A 19,495-nucleotide genomic window follows, 5' to 3' on the forward strand; every position below is an offset into this window, starting at 1 on the left:
AAATCTGATTAACTCACGATTAATTCTATTGCTATACTCCGGCCATACTGAATAGACAGCTAAGGGCCTGTTGCAAAAGCCCTAGCGAAAGTGCTTGCCCCTAGAATTTAACATATGCGATTCTAACAAAGCAGACTGTTGCAACAGGTCCGAAGCATCAGAATCTTTTCACCGACGTCATTCCGCCGCAAGGTGGGCGGAATGGTTTTCAAAAACCATTTTAATTTTGAGATGGCTGAGAACTCGCGACGGGACAACCTAAATTATAAACTATACTAAATGATATCAAAACGCTTCTAGATAGCGAAAAAAACACGAAAACCTCAACTAAATTATATCTTAAGACTAAAAGCCATTAGTAACTAAAATTAGTTGGTTGAATTTAAAATGATTAACATATTCCACGTTGAAACCAAATGTCCATATTTCGATAATATACTAAATAGGCAACGTGGTTTCTCAAAATCCGCCTGGTGAAACAGCGTAAAAAAGTATTTTACAGCAATTTCCGCAAAATCTTGAATAATAATTTTTAACTTTATTTAAGGGCCCCCGTGGCCCGCAACCCCCATTCGAATGATTTATTTTAAGGCCCCCTGATTTTTTTAAGATCCATTAGCCCCAGGATGGCAAAGTGAAAATGTGTCTAATATCTTTGCAAAAAAGAAATAATTTTAATACCTTTGAAAAACTTTCGATATTTTTTCAGTGTTTCTCAAATAAAATAACTACAATTGTTATGTTAACAATAGTTATCTTTATTATTTTTATCCTAAAGTGAGTTTTCAGGTTTTTTTAACATTTTATTAAAAAAACTTTACCAAAATATTGGGAAATATTGATATTTTCCACAAGGAAGCGCAATGAGAAAATATAAAAATACAAAGTTGCTTTACATAGATTTTTAAATATAGTCCCTAAATTGGCATTTATAGACATTTCACGAAGCTGTCTTGAAGTTTTAATCTAACAATTAAAACAATCAAAGAAATCTTAATACAGTCCAAAATAAAGAACGATAATATAGTCCTACAAGTTAATATTAACCGGTCTATAAAAACTTCATGAAGCTTTCTTGAAGTTTTATTTTAATATTAAAAATTGAAAACAATCGTAAAGAAATCTTAATAGGGTAAAAGATATGCTATCGGTAACGTAGACCTCAAAGTAGCAGAAATAAGAATGACCACTTTTACAAAGTAAAATTTTAAAATATTTTAAAATTTTACTATAGTTTTAATAATATACTGCAAACGCTTCTTTAAGTTTAATTTTAATTTTACAACAACCAAAAATATCTTAATATGGTCAAAAATAATATAATAATATCAAATAATATAGTTTGATAATTTAAAATTAATCAGTACTATTAATACTTCATGAAGCTTTCTTGGAGTTTTATTCTAATACTCTTATAATACTCAACATTTATCAAAAACTATCCTACTGGAAAACTTTCTGCAAGTCAAAAATTACATGAAAAAATATTAAGTGCTTACGGCAACCCAAACCAACTGACCATTTCAACCCAAATTCCATATTCTTCTTGAACTCTTCGTATGTCTTGTGACATGTTGGTAAATGAAGTTCGAGACAGCAAGTATTCGCTTTTGGGAACCGACTTTCATTTGGGTCTAAAAATTTCATTGATGGATTCGGGGGAAAACCAATCGGAGGACACTTATTCGCTCCTGTCGCAAAAATGAGTAGATCTTCGAGAATAACTGCAATAATTTTTCCATTTTCTTCTTCAAAAAATGATAACCCATTTTCCACCGCTTCCACATAATCCCTCCAAAATGCTATGATGTTACGTTCAATGGATTGCCTGTTTCCTGAAGAAGTGCCATCGACATTGTTATCTGTGTAAATTACTTCTGAAAATATCTCGTCAAGTACTACATCACATGTCAAAGTTGTTGATGATTCTATCATTACGGTTTTGAATTGGTCTGGATATTTTCTCATTTCTTTTAGTACTCCCAAAGTTTTGAGTCCTTTTTTGAACCTCTTAAAACATTGGTGCATTCTCCCAATTACATAGTACTGAGAGATGTCGTCAACAATTTTGATACGATCGTCAACATTTAAAATCGCTGTAAAGGTTCCGGACGCTGTTCTTAAGTCTTCCAATTCTTGCGCTGCTGCTGCTTGTAGCTCCTTCAATGATTTAGCGTTAAGGTCGTTTTCCAGACGACTTCTTATGTCATAATCCACAATGTCAGTTATTTTGGCTGTACCATGAATTATCATGTTAAACAAGCACTCTGAAAAGCATGCAGGCCCTGGACCACCGTGCACTAATGACATCGCTATTAACCTTCCCTCATTAAAGTACAGGTCATCTTTTTGAGCTAGTGCATTGAGAACCAGATACTTGTTATTTTCCGGGCCTTGGAATATGGAAGAAAATAACATTTCCTTTAAAAAAAGTCGCAAAAATTATCTCTTGGGTCCACCGAGATCTACAGCACCTTCGGAAACTTTCTTATCATCAGTAAAACGAACTGATATCTTATATTCCGGATTGAAATTGGGTTTGTTCAATCCTCTAAGGCCATGAAGGAAAACCTCTCGTCGGTTAATGTTAAACCTTGATATCTTAGTTTGATTAACTTTGGAAAAAAGATCTGTCAAAATTTCTTGCAAACTTTTAAGAAAGGAACCCACATTAAATTGCTCTCGTGCTCTTTCGTATTCTTCGAGAACTTCATCACTATCTCGGATCAATTGAGCTGTGTTGGTTTCTGATAAAGTAGGGCTTACAAATATTTCACTATCATCATCATCTGTTTCGTAATACAATAGAGATAGATAATCAGAATACACTTCTAAATCTAGCTACCCACTTTCAGCTAAATCCTCTAATGGTAAGTGGTTAGATGAGTTATTAACTAAACCATCTATTTCTGGTGCAACAGTTCCACGTGTTCTTGAAGTAAATAATTCTTTAAAAAAATTGTTTATTTAGTATTGTTGACTCCAATTTTTACAAATGAACTAACCTGTATCTAGTTCGTTAGTTTGATTTGGATGTCTTTCTATGGTATCTGATAGCTCACTTAATTTTGGCTCATTAGAATTATTTATTTCATCTTGTAAACTTTTGAGTTGGCTGTTCGCAAAAACGTCAGGTAGATCATCATTACTTATTGAGATGGAGTATATCTTCTTTTTAGGTAAAGGTTCATCATCATCAATTTCAAGGTCGAGAAGTTTTCTTTGTGGTTTCAAGTACAGCGGCACTTTTAATGGCCAAACTCTACTTATTAGGAGTCCATTTAAAGTACATTTTTTTCAATAGTTGGATTAATGAGACCACTCTTACCTAATGGTTTTAGAATTTCCAACCTGCATAAATATGTAAGATACTAAGATGTAATACAAGTATATACATACAAATTTAAGTAATTACTTACTTGTCGTCACTTCTAAGATACCTTGAAAATTCAGATTTCAAATGATTTACAATTTCAGCCTCACCCCACTCCTTGTTAAATTGCACGTAGCTGATAATTAAACCCTTTTCATTGAAAATCAATTTCTCATGTGAGTTCCTACAGATGTGCTACGCTGCGAAAACTTGATTAATCGGATTTTGTTTACCCCTAGATCATATTATTGACCCAGTGCTGGATACCGAGGATAGACTTAACAACAATTTAACAGTGAAGAAATCTACATTATGCTTTAACCTCTCGTTGATTATAATAAAAAACAATTGTAATCAAGTTTAATCCTGTGTATGACTCCAAGGAAAGCCATTCGTGTTCAACTTATCTAAAGGAAAATAACTAAACGTAACTAAAACATTAACGGGTGTGCGCTAACGAAGTGTCTGCGAGGTTATAAATACGGGAGCTTCTGGACCGTCTACTTACTCTGGCAGAGTTCCTACAGATGTGCTACGCTGCGAAAACTTTATTAATCGGATTTTGTTTACTCCTAGATCATATTAATGACCCAGTGCTGGATACCGAGGATAGACTTAACAACAATTTAACAGTGAAGAAATATACATTATGCTTTAACCTCTCGTTGATTAAAATAAAAAACAATTGTAATCAAGTTTAATCCTGTGTATGACTCCGAGGAAAGCCATTCGTGTTCAACTTATCTAAAAGAAAAAAACTAAACGTAACTAAAAAATTCACGGGTGTGCGCTAACGAAGTGTCTGCGAGGTTATAAAAAAGGGAGCTTCTGGACCGTCTACTTACTCTGGCAGAGTTCCTACAGATGTGCTACGCTGCGAAAACTTTATTATTCGGATTTTGTTTACTCCTAGGTGAGTTGTATATTTTTTAACTTCATTTGAACTCTTTTTCCTACATACACTTACGAAACAAACTATATTATCTTACGTATCATGGCTCCCGAAACGAGAGACACCATTCTTACTGAAATTCGGAAACTAAACGATAAACTTGATCAGAAATTCAACTCCACAAACGAATCTTTAGCTTTAATAAGTAATAGAATGGAAGAAAACAACTCCAAAATTGTAAATATGGAAACCATATTATCGAGTTTCCAAGATAAACTCTTGGGATTCGAAAACGAAGTAAAAGATATTCCTGGTTTAAAATTTGAAGTTGAAAACGTTAAAGACGAATTAGTTTCGTTAAATAAAGATCTATCAACAAAATTCGAGAAAAATAGACTTAGACTAGAAAACATGGATATTGCCTATAGAAGAAATAACGTCATTATTAAAGGTATAGGTGACTCAGAAACTGAAACAAGATCTCAGCTAGCCGAAAAAATTAAAGACTTATTTCGTAATCAATTGGAGTTGTACTTCGATTTTTTACATAGTCAGGCATATAGAAGAGGCCCGTACCGCCAAGGACAGCGACGCTATATAATTTTTAAAGCGCAAACATACGATGAAAAAATGGAGATTCTTAAAAGTAGTCCGAAGCTTAAGGGAATGAACATATACATAGAACATGACTACACCCAAGAACAGGAGAGCGCAAGATACTATTTGCGCACCTTCGCCAAATCAAAACTTCCAGAGAAATATAAATTCACTAATATTAATCAAATTCAAATTGGGAATACTAGTTATAATTACGATTTTACTAGTTCAAAAGTCGTTCAAATTTAGTTCCTATTACTTTTTTTGCAACTTAGTTTTTTTCTTTTCTTTATGTTTAATATTTTGTACAGTAATATTAGAAGTGCTTCGGCCAACTTCCCATACTTGTTCTGTAACGGTTCTCTCAATCTGGATTGGGTAGAAAGGAAAGAGTTGGAGGGGGGATCGGGTTCTATGTTAGTGAGGATCTTGATTTCGAAGTTATTAACAGTATGTGTCAAATTAGTGATTAAAATCAATAACCAAATCTTATGCCTAATCTACAGGCCTGGTGGTAACATAAAAGACTTTCTAAACGCGTTCGAAACAATAATTTATACTATTAACGGCAAAAAAGAGAATAACATAATTATGGGGGATTTTAACTTAGACCTTTTAAAACCTACTAACGACTCCCGAGCCCTTCAAGACTTGACAAACTGTAATGGTTTAACTCAACTTATCAATGTCCCCACAAGAGTCACTGACACCTCAGCAACCTTAATAGACCACATCTATACTAATTCTAACACAAATACCAAAGTAATTGAAAACTGGGATGTCTCCGACCACTATCCAATTTTAATTACAAACAATATTTATCCTTACACCCCCACAGAGATCCCGATCCGTAGAAATTTCTCAACGAACAACATAAATAAATTTACCACAAATGTAAGCAATATTAATTGGGACGCACTGTATGATAAAAAAGATATTAACGACGCTTTCTCGTTTTTTATGGAGCTTTTTATCGATGTCTACAGTACCCCTTTTCCTTTCTACCATCCGAAAAACAAAAAACTACCCCAGAAACTGGATTGACAATACTATTAAAACAGAGCTACGCCTTAAAAACAAACTAAAAAGATTTGCCCGTGACTACACTACTATCGGAAATATAAATAAATATAAAAATATTAAAAATAAATGTGTGAACTTAATCAGGAATGCTCGTTTTAATTACTATAAAAATCTAATTAGTAAACAAAAAAGCATGAAAGATACCTGGCATTTGATTAAACAAATATTAAATAAAACCCCAACCAAAAAAACTGCTAAAATTAATATATCTCCTGATATATTAAACGATTTTTTCTGCTCTATTGTCGCTAAAAACTCTAATAGTACAAACTCTCCCTACAACAACGTGAAAAGAACGCTCAACTCCTTTGTTTTACTCGATACCGATCAAAATGAAATCAACACAACGCTAGATAAAATAAGATCTGATGCGGCGGCGGGAGAGGACGGTATCTGCCCAAGATTTATTAAAATTGTAAAAATGTACTTAATCGAGCCTCTTGTCTATTTAATTAACCTAAGTTTTAGTTCAGGTACCTATCCAAATATACTTAAAAAAGGGATAATTTGCCCTATTTATAAACAAGGTGATACCTCTGATCCTGGTAACTTTCGACCCATCACGTTATTGTCGGTATTTACGAAAAATTTTGACTTCTGTTTCTATTCTAGACTTTATAACTTTTGTACCAAATATATGTTAATCGACAAAAATCAATACGGTTTTGTTTCGAATAAGGGGGTAGAACAAGCTGTAAACCGCGTGTACAAAAAAATACTAGATAATCTGGATAACGGTAAATATGTCATTGGTGTATTTATCGACCTCAAAAAAGCTTTTGATATGGTTAGTCATGATCTTCTACTTAACAAACTGTACATTCTTGGCATTAGAGGGCGCTCACACGAATGGCTAAGTTCTTATCTTACTTTGCGGAGTAACAAGACAAAAGTTGGTGATAAATTGTCAAACTCAAAATATGTAAAATGTGGCGTCCCGCAGGGCTCAATACTTTCACCTCTACTTTTCAATCTATTTGTCAATGACATTTTTTGTTTTTGTACGGACGATACGAACTCCCTCACCCTATATGCAGATGATTCTTTTTTATTGGAAAGTGAAGTTGGTTTACAAGATCTAGTAAACCGCAAACTCACTAAACTCAGTGAATGGTTTATTAATAACTCCTTGGAAGTAAATCTAAATAAAACCGTTTATATGATATTTGTGAACATAAACAAAAATGTTATCCCGAACCATAATATAAACATTGATAATATTAAAATTAAAAGGGTGGAAAAATATAATTATTTGGGTATCCTGTTTGACGAACGTTTAGCATGGAACGATCATATTGATCATATATGTAAGAAAATAGCTTTTGGTATTTACCTTATCAGTAAAAATAGGAAAGCTTTCAGTGAAAGGCTATGTTTACAACTGTATTATGCGATAATCTACCCTCATAGCAATACAGCTATCTCAAATCTTGAAAGATTACTTCTTCTCCAAAAAAGGATTGTTAGAATAATAAAAAATAAACCGTATGATGAGCCTACGAAAGATCTATTCGTGGCCTTAAATATTTAAAAAATTTATGATGTATAAAAAATTAACTGTCTAATTTTTATTAAAAAATCTGTACTCCGCTCAGACACGAGCCTCTTCCAACCAACGCATAATTCCGCTGATTACAATCTAAGAAATAACAACGTCTTATCGATCTCTCATGTAAAAACGGCAAAAAAACAAAATTCAATTTTCTACACGGGCATAAAAATGTATAACGCATTACCACAGGAAATTAAATTTTTGTCTAATATGATAACAAATATTGTGGAACTGTCCTGTACATTTAAAATTTTAAAGAAATGAATAAAAACCACTATTGCACAGTAAAAGAGTTTTGTTTATTAAAACGCTACGGCCGTTTCGGCGCACTCTAGTTTCTACCCCCCAAGAGAGGATAAAGTCACTCACTTAGAAAATAGTGGCGTTTATTTTTTATCATGTAAATGCAAAATGGGATATGTGGGCCAAACTAAACGATGCCTACAGGTCAGATTAAAAGAACATGATGCGGACCTACGCCTCAAAAGACCAAAAGCTATTGTAGAGTACGTGAGTAGAGGGCGCGCACATTCCATTGACATTAGTGAAGCCAAATTATTAAAAAATGAAAAACACCCCATAAAACTAAATTTAAGAGAATCTATAGAAATTATAAAATTAAAAAATCAAAATCTTTTAATTAATAACCAAGATGGCCCCTCACATGGTCAAATTTTCCCTTATATCGAAATTTTGAAAAAATAACATTTGTTTTGTCGCGATAAAATATTTTTTATCCTTGATATTTTTCATTTTGTATTCGCCTGACGACGACGCCGGTTAGTGCGCCGAACCGCCGTAGCGTTTTAATAAACAAAACTCTTTTACTGTGCAATAGTGGTTTTTATTCATTTCTTTAAAAAAAAAATAATATGATAACTTTAAAAAAAAATGTTCAAAACTACATTACCCGAAATCAGGTTACAAACGAACGTGTCTAGGACACCTCTTTATTAAACTACCGGTCTTAAATAATTAAATTTAACCATTCTGTATCCTGCCAGGACAGAGGCCTAAAAGTCTTCTAAGACTTGGCCTTATTTCGTTTGTATTGTATATTTTTGAATATTTACAATAAAGATAATTTGAATTTGAAAAATTTGTATTCCAATCCGATCTAGGAAGAAGTATAACTTCTCTAGAAAAAACTGGAAATCTTTCTTTAGCTCCTCTTTTTCTAATGAAAAATTAAATCTAGTTAGTTAAATTGAAAATCTATATTCATATTTAAGTAAATACCCTTTTTTTTTCGAAGCAGAAAATTTGGTTCCAGAATTAAACACTGGATTATGAAAAGATGCAGTGCTGGCGGTCGGTATTGTTGTGTTAGAGGTAGTTGAACCTTGAAATGTAGGTGTATTAGGAGCTTTTAAATTCGATTTTCGAGACCGAAACAGCTGTCTCATTTCTCTTTCCCGAGCACCCTCACCAACTATGAATATAAAATTAACAATGTTATATAATCAAGGGTAGTAAAATAGTTATTCCACGAGCGGCTAATTATCCGACCGGTTCGAAGAGTTAATTGGTTGCAGAGACGAGCATGCGCAACGTTTATTTTCGATTTTTACTGGCGCCTAGCACCTTTTTTACGAACCTACTATTAACACAACTTATGTATGTGTGTGTAGAATTGTTTCTCTTTTTCTCGTCCTAATTATTCTTTCGAGCGCCACGAATAAAATAAGCTCGGCGATATTTAAATAATATTTATTTAAATAACCGATTGTTGAATAAAAATTGCAAAATGTTTAAATAATCGAAAGTTAATAAGCCTATTATTTAAATAAAACAAACAATTATTTAAATAAATGCGACTTTATTCAAATAAAACAAACAATTATTTAAATAAATGCGACTTTATTCAAATAAATGCTTGGTTGCGTAAAAAAAAAACATAATTAAATAAGTTAAAATTATATTCTTTTAACCAACGTTTTTTAAATAAATCGGAAAATTTGTGGATAATGAATAAACAATTCCGAGCACTACCCGGGAGGGCGGGGGGGGGGGGCGGGATATATATTGATTTTAGCACGCACCTTTCAAGTTTGAACGCCCAAATTTTCCACATTCGTTCTCATGTCCGTAAGAAAGCGACTCACGTTATTTCATCAATGGCGCACCTGGGAGGGGGTGCACAGTATTCTAGAGACTCCAAATTTTGGAATAAATTCCTCGAAAGATAATATGAAAATATTTTTACATCCATTTCCGTCGGTGGCTTTTTGATATTCCATCACGGAAACTACTTCCACCACCAGGGGTCACAGCGCTTCCGTCTTACATTATAATAATTCGTGTAGTGTAGTGAAGCATAATATGTAAAAATATTTCCATATTATCTTTAGTGGATTTTCTTCCCAAATTTGGGGTCTGTAACACTGTGGGGTGGGTGGTAAAACTTTTTTACTGATTTCTTTCTCGCACCTTTAAGTAAAAAAAAATATTGGTTGCGAGGTTAAAAACAGTGACAATGCGCTATGATTCTATGAAGCGTTTGCGTTCAGGGGAAAACAGACGAGAAGAGTCTCCCTTGCACAGTTGCGTTTCTCTCGCCTTTTACTCAGAAAAGGCGCGAAAAACACATCTGTAACTGCACGACAGTCACATTACTAAGAATGTATCGAGAACGCTGGATTATCACAAGAAAGATATGTTTTACAAAATTTGCAAGTGTAATAAAGCATTCAAGTCGAAATCTGGTTATCATTATCATAGAAATAAATGTGATTCAGCAGAAAATATAATGTAGTTAAAGCGGGAAATTATGTATGTAAGGACCATAGTCATAAGATAAATTTCTCCACCTAGCTAGTAATGTCAGATTTGCATACAGGGTGTTCTAGGTAAGAGTGTCAAAAATTAAGGGCGTATCTTATGGGTCCTAATGAATAGAAAATGAGGCTTTTCCATGTCTACTTGACTATATAGTGGAAAATTTGTATTTTATTATTCGATTTTTCTTCGCTTAGAAGGCATATGTGCCGAAGTACCGCGCTATTTCGGTATATGCCTATTAGCGCAGTTCCCATTTGCGCGGTTTCCCAATAACGCGGTTTCCCAATAACGCGGTTTCCCAATAACGCGGTTTCCCAATAACGCGGTTTCCCAATAGCGCGTTTTCCCAATAGCGCGTTTTCCCAATAGCGCGGTTTCCCAATAGCGCGGTTTCGATAATTACGTATATGTATATAAAAATTAATGAAAATAAACCAAAGGAAATTTAAAGAAGATTCCAACCACCCATGGTCTCGAGGTAAAGTGTCCGAGTGCTGTTTAGGAAATCCGAGTTCGAATCTCCGTTGGGGTAAGTAAGTTCAAAAATATTTTTCGATAATTTCGATTAATTATCAAAATTTCAGTGTATATAACTTTGAATATGGAATGACTAGGTTAGGTTAGCCGGGCGCGCCGCAGGCTCGTAGGCACTTTTAAATTTTTTTACTCTTTGTTTTTTAATGGGAAACTGTGGCGGTAGAAAACCACATGAGGCCCCACGCTTTCGGGAAAGTGCGCAAACAGGAAACCGTGGTTTTGGGAAACCGCGCTATTGGGAACTGCGCAAATGAGAACCTCGCTTTTGGGACACTGCGCTTTTGAGAACTGCGATTTTGGGAAACCGCGCAAATGGGAACTGCGCTAGTGGGCATACACCGCTATTTCTGATTAAAAACGGTCTTACTTTACCTAATTACCTTTTCTTTGTTTAGTTGTTTGGCTAATTTTTCATTTTAATTATATTTTCTACGGATTTATTTATTTAGACTTGTAATTAAATTATTTTAATATATATTTTTTAAATTTTAGGTTATTTTCGATTTTAAACTTTTAAAATTCGTATCTGTCGATTATTAAGGTGTCTAATAAAATTATGACAAAGCAAATTTACATTTCATGTATACAATTTTTGTTGAATACAAATATGACGGCCAAATTGTGCTAGCAAAAATCAAAATGAAACAATTAACTACTTCGGGGTCGCAAAGACTCCCAAATTTCAACCTTCAAAATATTTGTAAATTTCATATTTTGGTCCGAACACGTTAGCTATTCTAAATTATAAATGGGATCAATGATAAATTATTTTAAAGGCCCCTTCCTCTTTAGGTGCGCCACTGATTAAATAGCGCGAATCGCTTACTTACGGGCATGAGCACAAATTTAGAAAAGTTGGGAGTTAATTTTTAAATTTAATAACGGTAAAATGCCATAAACCCCCCCCCCCCCCCCCCGGTAGGCCACTCGGAATCGCTTCCTGACGGTCCTGATATCAAAGGGCCGAGGCGCTCGAATGCATAATTAGGCATGAGAAAAAGAGAAACATCTCAAATCACACAAACACACACGTTGGGATAATAGTTCGTTCGTAAAAAAGGTGCTAGGCGCAAGTAAAAATCGAAAATAAATGCCGCGCATGCTCGCCTCTGCAACCAATAAAGTAATAAACTCTTCGAACCGGTCGGAGAATTAGCCGCTCGTGTTATACCTATTAACGGCACATGCCGGAAAAATTTTACTTTAGGGGAACGGGTGCAGTAGAACAAGCGACGGACGTATTCAGACGCCAAGAGTATTTAAAGCATACTAAGCTTTCTGGGGACAATAGTTCCACTCTAGTAGAACTCGTGAAGATATTATGATATGGAATTATTTCTTTTGGACTAAACTATAATAAAATTGAATTATTTTCTAATATTTAAGAAGTTTTTTGACAAATCATTTTCGAGTACTTCCAACATACTTCGGGATCTGGGGTTAAAGTCGGGCTTTGGGTGGGGCCAATATATGTTCGTATAAAATACTAGGTCAAAACAATTCGCTCGCTTTGGGACGAAAAGAGCAGTTGCGTAGCTGATGGTCCGCAGGGCCCGCGGTGCCCCGCTAACCATAAAAAAAAATTAAAAAGGGGGGCCTCATAGAGATTTTTGCGGGGGGGGGCCTCCGAGTTCTTAGCTACGCCACTGGAAAAGAATACAACATTTACCACAAACTACCAACTTCTTCCATACAATAACAGCCAAATTGTATTTTGAAGTTGCTCGCTATTCCCTAAAATTTACTGCAAAACTAGCGAAAGTTCCGCCTATTCAAATTATTGAAGGACAATTCCTAGTAGAGAGGCCATTGATTGGAAATAGGCAATTGAGACCTTTTCACACGAGCCAACTTTTCAAATCAAAATGCTGAGTCAGCAAAAATGGATCAGTGATCCATTTTTTTCTCGCGTACTTGTTTGGTGGATCAACTCATCGAACTTTTATTCACACGAACCAACTAGTTGACTCAACTCAAGTTGACTCATCTAGTTGGACCAAAAAGTTGGCTCGTGTGAAAAGGCCTTTAGTTGGTCTCCCAAATAGAAAATTATTGAAGGAAAAATCCTAGTCGAGAGGCCATTGATTGGAAAAAGGTAATTTAGTTGGTCTCCCAACTGGGAAATTATTGAAGGAAGATTCCTAGTAGAGACGTCATTGATTGGAACAGGGTAATTTCCTATTAAAGAGGCCATTGATTGGCCTCTCTACCCGGGATTGTCCTTTACTAATTTCCTAGTTGGGAAATCAATTAGTAAACTCGTAAATGGGTTGAAGTTGCTTCGGTCATATAACGACAACATTCTACTAGCCATGGGGAATTTCCTAGTATAGAGGCCATTTATTGGCCTCTTTACCAGCAATTTCCTAGTTGGGAGGCCTAAAATTTAACCCATTCGTGGAAATGGCCAGGTTATAGAAATTTACGAAGCCAAAATTACCTAACTTAACCTAAAACCCGATGTATGTTGGAAGAACTCGAAAATCATTGGTCAAAAAATGTCCAAAATATTCGAAAATAATTCTAATATTATTGTAGTATATTCCAAAAGAAATAATTCAAACAAATATCGTCTTCACGAGAGCTTAATATAAATTGCATATTCTATGCGTCTACGTCCGTCACGTGTTCTACTGCACCCATTCCCATTATGTAAAATTTAGCCGATAAGTCTAATAGCTATCCACCTTGCTAATAATTTATCATATAGGGCGGCTTTGCGGAGCAAAGTTTCGACCCGATAAATTACGATGAAACGCGTGGTCTATTATCAGCCCAAGGCTTTTCGATACTTCGCTCCAATCAGTCTTAATGTATTAGGCGTGTACAAAACCACAAATTAAAAATTACATTACCACTTGAAAGTGGTGAATATTCATTATCATTTTTCTTCACTGTGTTACAGTTTCCTCTTGTTTGCGTAATCGCAGAGGACAATATTCCCATTTGATTGACTTTTTGTAACAAATTTGCTAATGTGCCCAACACGTTTAAATTCGTTTCTTCATTCGACATGTTTCCTTGAAAATTAAACAATTTTAATGATAAAATGCTTTTAATAATTAAATGTTATTATAAACTTACTTACATCAATTACTTGTTCGCCCAACTAATCCCTCTTAGTTGTTCGCACGTTCTACTTGCCGGTTACGCGCCCTTTTTACCGTCCTGGGTTGCCAGATATGAAAAGCTAAATTATCGTAACGAGACACGAGTTCTGATTTCGATCGAATATTCATAAAAAAAAGCTCGTACGAGTAATAATAACTAGGTGAAGACCAAAAGTAACTTCGGCTGTTTTCCTCGCGTGACTGTTGGCTGTTATTCGTAACCGTGTAAGAGGATTTTTTTATGTTTGGTATGATTTCTACCTAGCTTACGGAGGCGGACAACGGAGAGAGACCAGGGGCGCGATTCTACTCTTTTCGTTATTCCAACGAGAAAATACTAAACGATCGTATTTCAACGAACGCCTTAACGAAAATCGTTGTGAATTTAAAAAAATGCTATTCTACCCTAATAGTTTGCAACATTCGTTACGAAGTTCTTCGATAAGTAGTATGGACGACAAGAATTTTCCCTAGAAACATGCAATGACGTCATTGCTTACTATCATCCAATAGAAGAAGACGTTACAAAACCAAAATACAAATAACAGCAGACAATTTCCGGTCTTGAAAAACGCGTCGGTCCAAGGCTTATTGTCCGGGTGTATTGTAAACCTTCAGGTTCATTTTCCCCCGTATACTTATTTTTGTTTACTTTTTCTGTGTTTTATTTACTTTTGTTATTACGTTTTCCCCGCACTCTTGACCCTCTAAATTTACAGTTTTTGTTAAGTATTCGTAAAGCCCCATACGTCAAATTTCTTAGAATTCCGAGCTCTATTTAATGAAACCAATCCCAGTGTTAAATATAAATTTAATTTAATGATAAACTAAACACTTTAATAACTTTTGAACCATACATACAAATTAATTATTGTTTATAAGCTTTATAGAACTCGATCAAACTCCACGATAAAATATAAAATTAAGATAATTAATTAAACCATTATCTCAATATAAATTATAAACTAAATCCCTGCCTTCAGCAATACTAAAATTAATCTCTCGCTAATTAAAGTGTTTTTCTCTCGGTCACAAGACCATGGTGCAATACATTCAGCGAACTTTCCCAGCCCAGATTTTCCCTAAAACTTTCCGAACTAAACCAGTAAAGCTCCCTCAGCTCACAGCGATCCCATGAAATCATTTCAAGTCCACAGGATTCATATTAACTACCAGGTAGCGATAACCCAACAAAAGCGCTCGTTTTCCAAGGCCGTCGCCACAGGGTCCAGAGGGCGCCCGGACGTTTCCGCTTGGAGACAGAAAATCGGGAACATCGAGACTCTCTGGCATCCCCCCCCCCTGCAACCCCGAGCGACCTTTCGTGGATCAGACGACGTTATCAGTACCATCATAGGACACGAGTCTTAGGGGCACCAATGACCCACGTAAGAAGGGAGGTCACTTATTACTTTTGATTCAACTCCACCTACAATCCTTGGAACAAAACCAAGAGACAGAGCCCCAAAAAGACAGAACTCTGCTTTTGGCAGACCTCGACAGAACGGCACAGAATTCTGACTCTGGAAAGAACTGAGGAGAACTGAGGAGAACTGAACAGAACTCGAGAAAAAGACCATGTCGAGATAACGATAGAATAATGCGCGATGAAGTCGCGCTTAGATATTAATTAACCCTCAATGCAGCCCTCATGACCGAAACAATTCTCACCAACTGCCTAGATGACCTACATCCAGTACATAAGCCGAGCAGTAATAAGTCTGAGAAGCGTGATGCCCTCAGCACCCTCGAATCACCTGTTGATCATCCAATATCTAGCCATTCCGAGAGAAGAAAGCCAGATGACCGAGACCGATTCCCTAGCCTAGCCGGACATTTCAGACTGAAACCCGAAGTACCTACGCCCCCGTCAGCTTGTGAAGTAAAAGAATATAGGAAGAAACCCGCAATCCAGCCGCCAAACCGAAGACGAGTGAATAAAGAGAAATAAAGAGAAAGTGTGAATAAAGAAAACGTGTAAACAAGCAGCCCCAAAGACGTCCCGTTCTGTGAAGTGCGTGTGTTGGGCATCTTACGTAAACCGAGGAACGAGAAAACCCGTAAACGGAGAGACGACAACGTAGCGGGGGATACCGAAATAGAATGATGAGTAGAATTTCCATCATAATCCCCCCCCCCCCCCCATTGTAGAGTACCCAGGGTCGAAATACGAAGTAGCCAGTGAAAGTAGAGAAAAAGTTTTAGAAAGAAAGTTTAACCCCACGCTATTGTTCGAAAATAAGGTTTAAAGCAAGCCCCCTCGAGGTTGAGAGTTTATTTTGCTTCGTGTATTTATACAGTTCGGAATATATTTTTTAGTTCGCATTGTACCCTTTTTGTAGCCATTTTTGTTTAGTTTTATTGTGAGTTAACCTTGCTATTGTGTAATTGTCGAATATCTAATTGTAGTAGTTTAATTGTAGTGTTTATTATTTAGTGTAAGTGTATATTAATTTCTGTCCCCTCCGTCCTTCGAGCCCAAGATGCCTGAGAGTAGGGATATAGGAACCGATCCCATAGAAAATAGTAAGAGATAGTTTCATTCACAAATTTAAGGTCAAAGAGTGTATTTTTAGTGTTTAAATTCCCCTCGTATATTGGAAAAAGGTAAAAGAACCATAGTAGAAATGGCCTAACCATCACTAGAAGCAAACTAAAATTATCCCCGCAATTTTGTTAATTTGTTTTGTACTTTAGTGTTATATATAAATTTGAGTGTTAAATAAAGATTTTGTGATTGATTAACGACAAAGGGTTTCCATTCTGAATTCGAATCTCCCCCTCTTTTTTATTTTTTTCTTTCCCCGGTATGTAACCCCCTCTCTCAGATTTAATTCACTCCACGATAAGGCCACGACTCGCATTTTGTCGCCATCTTCCCCCCGCCTTCGTGAATTAATATCTTTGAGCAAGGGCTAGGAATATTTCTGGGAACAATCAATCATCACGATTCATTAAAATTTCCTTAAAAACCTTACAGTATGTATTTGACAGTGGTTAAGGTTGTATACTAATTTTCTAAACAAGAATAAAGGAAAGAGAGTAGCTCGAACGTCTGACAGGCAACGCGAAATTATTATAAGTTTTATGGAAGAACACCCACATTTTCTAGCTGGAACCTTCACAAATACATTTACTAAAATAATAAAAGATAGGATGTGGCAGGAACTTGCTTTGCAATTAAACAGCGACGGTAGTGGTCCCCAGAAGGATGTTCCTAAATGGAAAAAGGTATGTCATATTCCAATCAAAGGTATAAAAAACATAACAGTAAATGTAAATCTGCCTAGACTTGGTGTGACTGGAAATGTGATTCAAAAAGTAAAGCCGCAAATATTAAAAGAAAACCTACTGGTGGAGGACCAAAAACCAAAGACTTTGTCCTTAGTGCTTTGGACGAAAGGTTATTAGCGTTGTACTATGATACTGTTGAGGGTAACACAGGTCTTGATGAAGCTGGATTTGGTGTAGTTTCTGTTAGTAACAATGTGTACCATTTGAAGTTCATTAGTTTTTATATTATGCGGTTTGTGTATAACAGCCTATGGAGTACCTTGAAACTGACAATGGTAAAAGTATGAAGACCTTTATGGATCTAGAAGGATCTGACACTGGAACAGTAAACTTATTAAAATCTAAAAGGAACATTGAATATCTAAATGAAAATAACGAAGATTCCATAGACATATTTGAAACTAACACAGAACCGGTTTTTCTCCAAATTGAAGAGTGTACTGAAAATGGATATATATTTACCCAAACACCTGGTAAATATGAAATAATTGTGTGGATTATTTTAGTAGGTGTCATAAATATTAAATATAATTATCAGCTAAAAACCACAAATCAAATATGAGTCAAAGCACCTTAAACAAGATGTCACGGACATTTAAGTACACACAATCCCAATGATGTATTAACTTTATTTTAAATATTAAATTTAAATTTGAACAAATTTCCAACCATCTTGAATATGAACTTAATAAACCCAAGAGGAATGTTATCGGGAAAAAATTATTCGAGTTACCTGGTTTTGAAAATAAGCTGGCGAAACGCGAACACTTTAATGTAAATTAATTTAAAAAAACCATGTTTTTCAAGTTACCTGGTTTTGGAAATAAAGTAGCGAACAAGTTTTTTGAATTACCTGGTTTTGGAAATAAGGTGGCGAAACACGAACACGTTCATTTAAATTAATTTGTATAAAAACCAAGCGTTTCGAGTTACCTGGTTTTGGAAATAAGGTAGCGAAACGCAAACACGTTCATTTAATTTAATTTTTATAAAAACCAAGTTTTTCGAATTACCTGGTTTTGAAACAAAAAAGGTGGTGAACAAGTTTTTTGAGTTACCAGGTTTTGTAAATAAGGTAGCGAAAAGCGAACACGTTCATTTAAATAAATTTCTATAAAAACCAAGCGTTTCGAGATACATGGTTTTGAAAATAAGGTAGCGAAACGCGAACGAGTTAGATGGCTCCTGGTATCAATTGGCACGAAATTAAAATATGACAATAGTGCCTACGCGGGTGGGGGGGAGGTACATTTAATTGAAAATCGACCAAAAACACTAAAGTGGGGAAATTCCCCAACTTCTCGGGCTCCGATCCCAAAAATTAAGAAAATCCCGTCGAGGCTAAAATAGTGCCTACCGATTGAGATATCAATCGCCTTTGTACCACTAACGTACCGCAAGCAATCGTGTGTACGGCAGCTGGTCCAAAAAATATTTAGTGGCACACTTATTTTTTACCCGCCTGTTCATACGTGATTCTTATTTCAGGCAGGCTTTCAATGGAATGCGAATATAGCTTCAGCGCGTAAAGAATTCAGGTAGGACGCGAAATGGCTAATTAACTCACTTAAAATTTACTTTTTCCCACGCGACTGCAACCTAATCTGGAATGGGCCTAGAAGTAACAAAACTGGTGGTTTTTGATCAAATCTTACTTACCTACTTCCTGTCGTACGACGTGCGTAAAAAGAGCGCTAAACGTGCGTAAAACGTTAGGGGTCACACTTATTGTTACTTCTGGGAACACGTTGAAAGTTCGGCGCGAACGGCCTTGAAAAATGCGAGAGGGAAACTGGCGTTTAGAACTCTATAGACACGTGGAATTACAATGTCGGAAGTTCCGGGGGTCCGTATACGCTGTCCAAAAAACCTCACTTAGAATTAAAATTAAGCAACGTAATTGCAAATCTAGGTTTAAGGGAAACCACAGCTATTCAAAAATATAACTCTCATGAAAATCGGACTTAATTAAGGAACGTTATGTAGACTTTCATGCGAAAATATAAAACCGCGAAAATTGGGGTCCCGAAAATTAACCAGGAAACTATACTTAAATTTAATATTTACTGATATAACTGAAGTTGTAGATCCACTGAATCCTAACCTTACCAAAAAATATTTTTTTAACGTTATCGGACTTAATTTTAAATTAAATATCTACCACACAAATCGAAACCACAAAAATAGTAAATTGGGCATTTGCCCAACTTCTCGGGCTCCGATGTCAAAACTACGAAAATCCCGTCGAGGCTATAATAGTGCCTACTGATTGAGAT

At 35.5% G+C, this 19,495-nt stretch overlaps 2 protein-coding genes across 2 annotated transcripts; one reads left to right on the forward strand and one right to left on the reverse strand.

The window, feature by feature from the left end:
* Window positions 1-1,438: 1,438 nt before the first annotated feature.
* Window positions 1,439-2,253, reverse strand: LOC149968943 (G2/M phase-specific E3 ubiquitin-protein ligase-like). The gene is made up of 2 exons (XM_090169569.1): window positions 1,500-2,253; window positions 1,439-1,458 (listed from the first exon to the last, which is right to left on the reverse strand). The coding sequence occupies exons 1-2, from the start codon at window positions 2,251-2,253 to the stop codon at window positions 1,439-1,441; spliced, it is 774 nt and encodes a 257-aa protein (XP_090025695.1).
* A 14,828-nt stretch (window positions 2,254-17,081) lies between these two features.
* On the forward strand, window positions 17,082-17,837 carry LOC149968944 (uncharacterized). The gene is made up of 4 exons (XM_090169574.1): window positions 17,082-17,156; window positions 17,216-17,401; window positions 17,467-17,692; window positions 17,758-17,837. Exons 1-4 carry the CDS (start codon window positions 17,082-17,084, stop codon window positions 17,835-17,837), a joined length of 567 nt encoding a protein of 188 aa, XP_090025700.1.
* The last annotated feature ends 1,658 nt before the right edge of the window (window positions 17,838-19,495 follow it).

Source organism: Leiobunum rupestre, chromosome 1 (assembly GCF_980474605.1).
Source record: "Leiobunum rupestre chromosome 1, qqLeiRupe1.1.hap1, whole genome shotgun sequence".
NCBI classification, from domain to species: domain Eukaryota; kingdom Metazoa; phylum Arthropoda; class Arachnida; order Opiliones; family Sclerosomatidae; genus Leiobunum; species Leiobunum rupestre.

Bases quoted from the DNA above. Each gene is read 5' to 3' on its own strand.
- LOC149968943 (XM_090169569.1), bottom strand. From the start codon at position 2,253: ATGATAATTCATGGTACAGCCAAAATAACTGACATTGTGGATTATGAC. The intron at 1,459-1,499 runs GTAAGCACTTAA...TTTGACTTGCAG, and splicing joins GTCAGTTGGTTTGGGTTGCC to AAAGTTTTCCAGTAGGATAG.
- LOC149968944 (XM_090169574.1), top strand. From the start codon at position 17,082: ATGTGGCAGGAACTTGCTTTGCAATTAAACAGCGACGGTAGTGGTCCC. The intron at 17,157-17,215 runs GTATGTCATATT...AAATCTGCCTAG, and splicing joins ATGTTCCTAAATGGAAAAAG to ACTTGGTGTGACTGGAAATG. The intron at 17,402-17,466 runs GTTAGTAACAAT...TGTGTATAACAG, and splicing joins CTGGATTTGGTGTAGTTTCT to CCTATGGAGTACCTTGAAAC.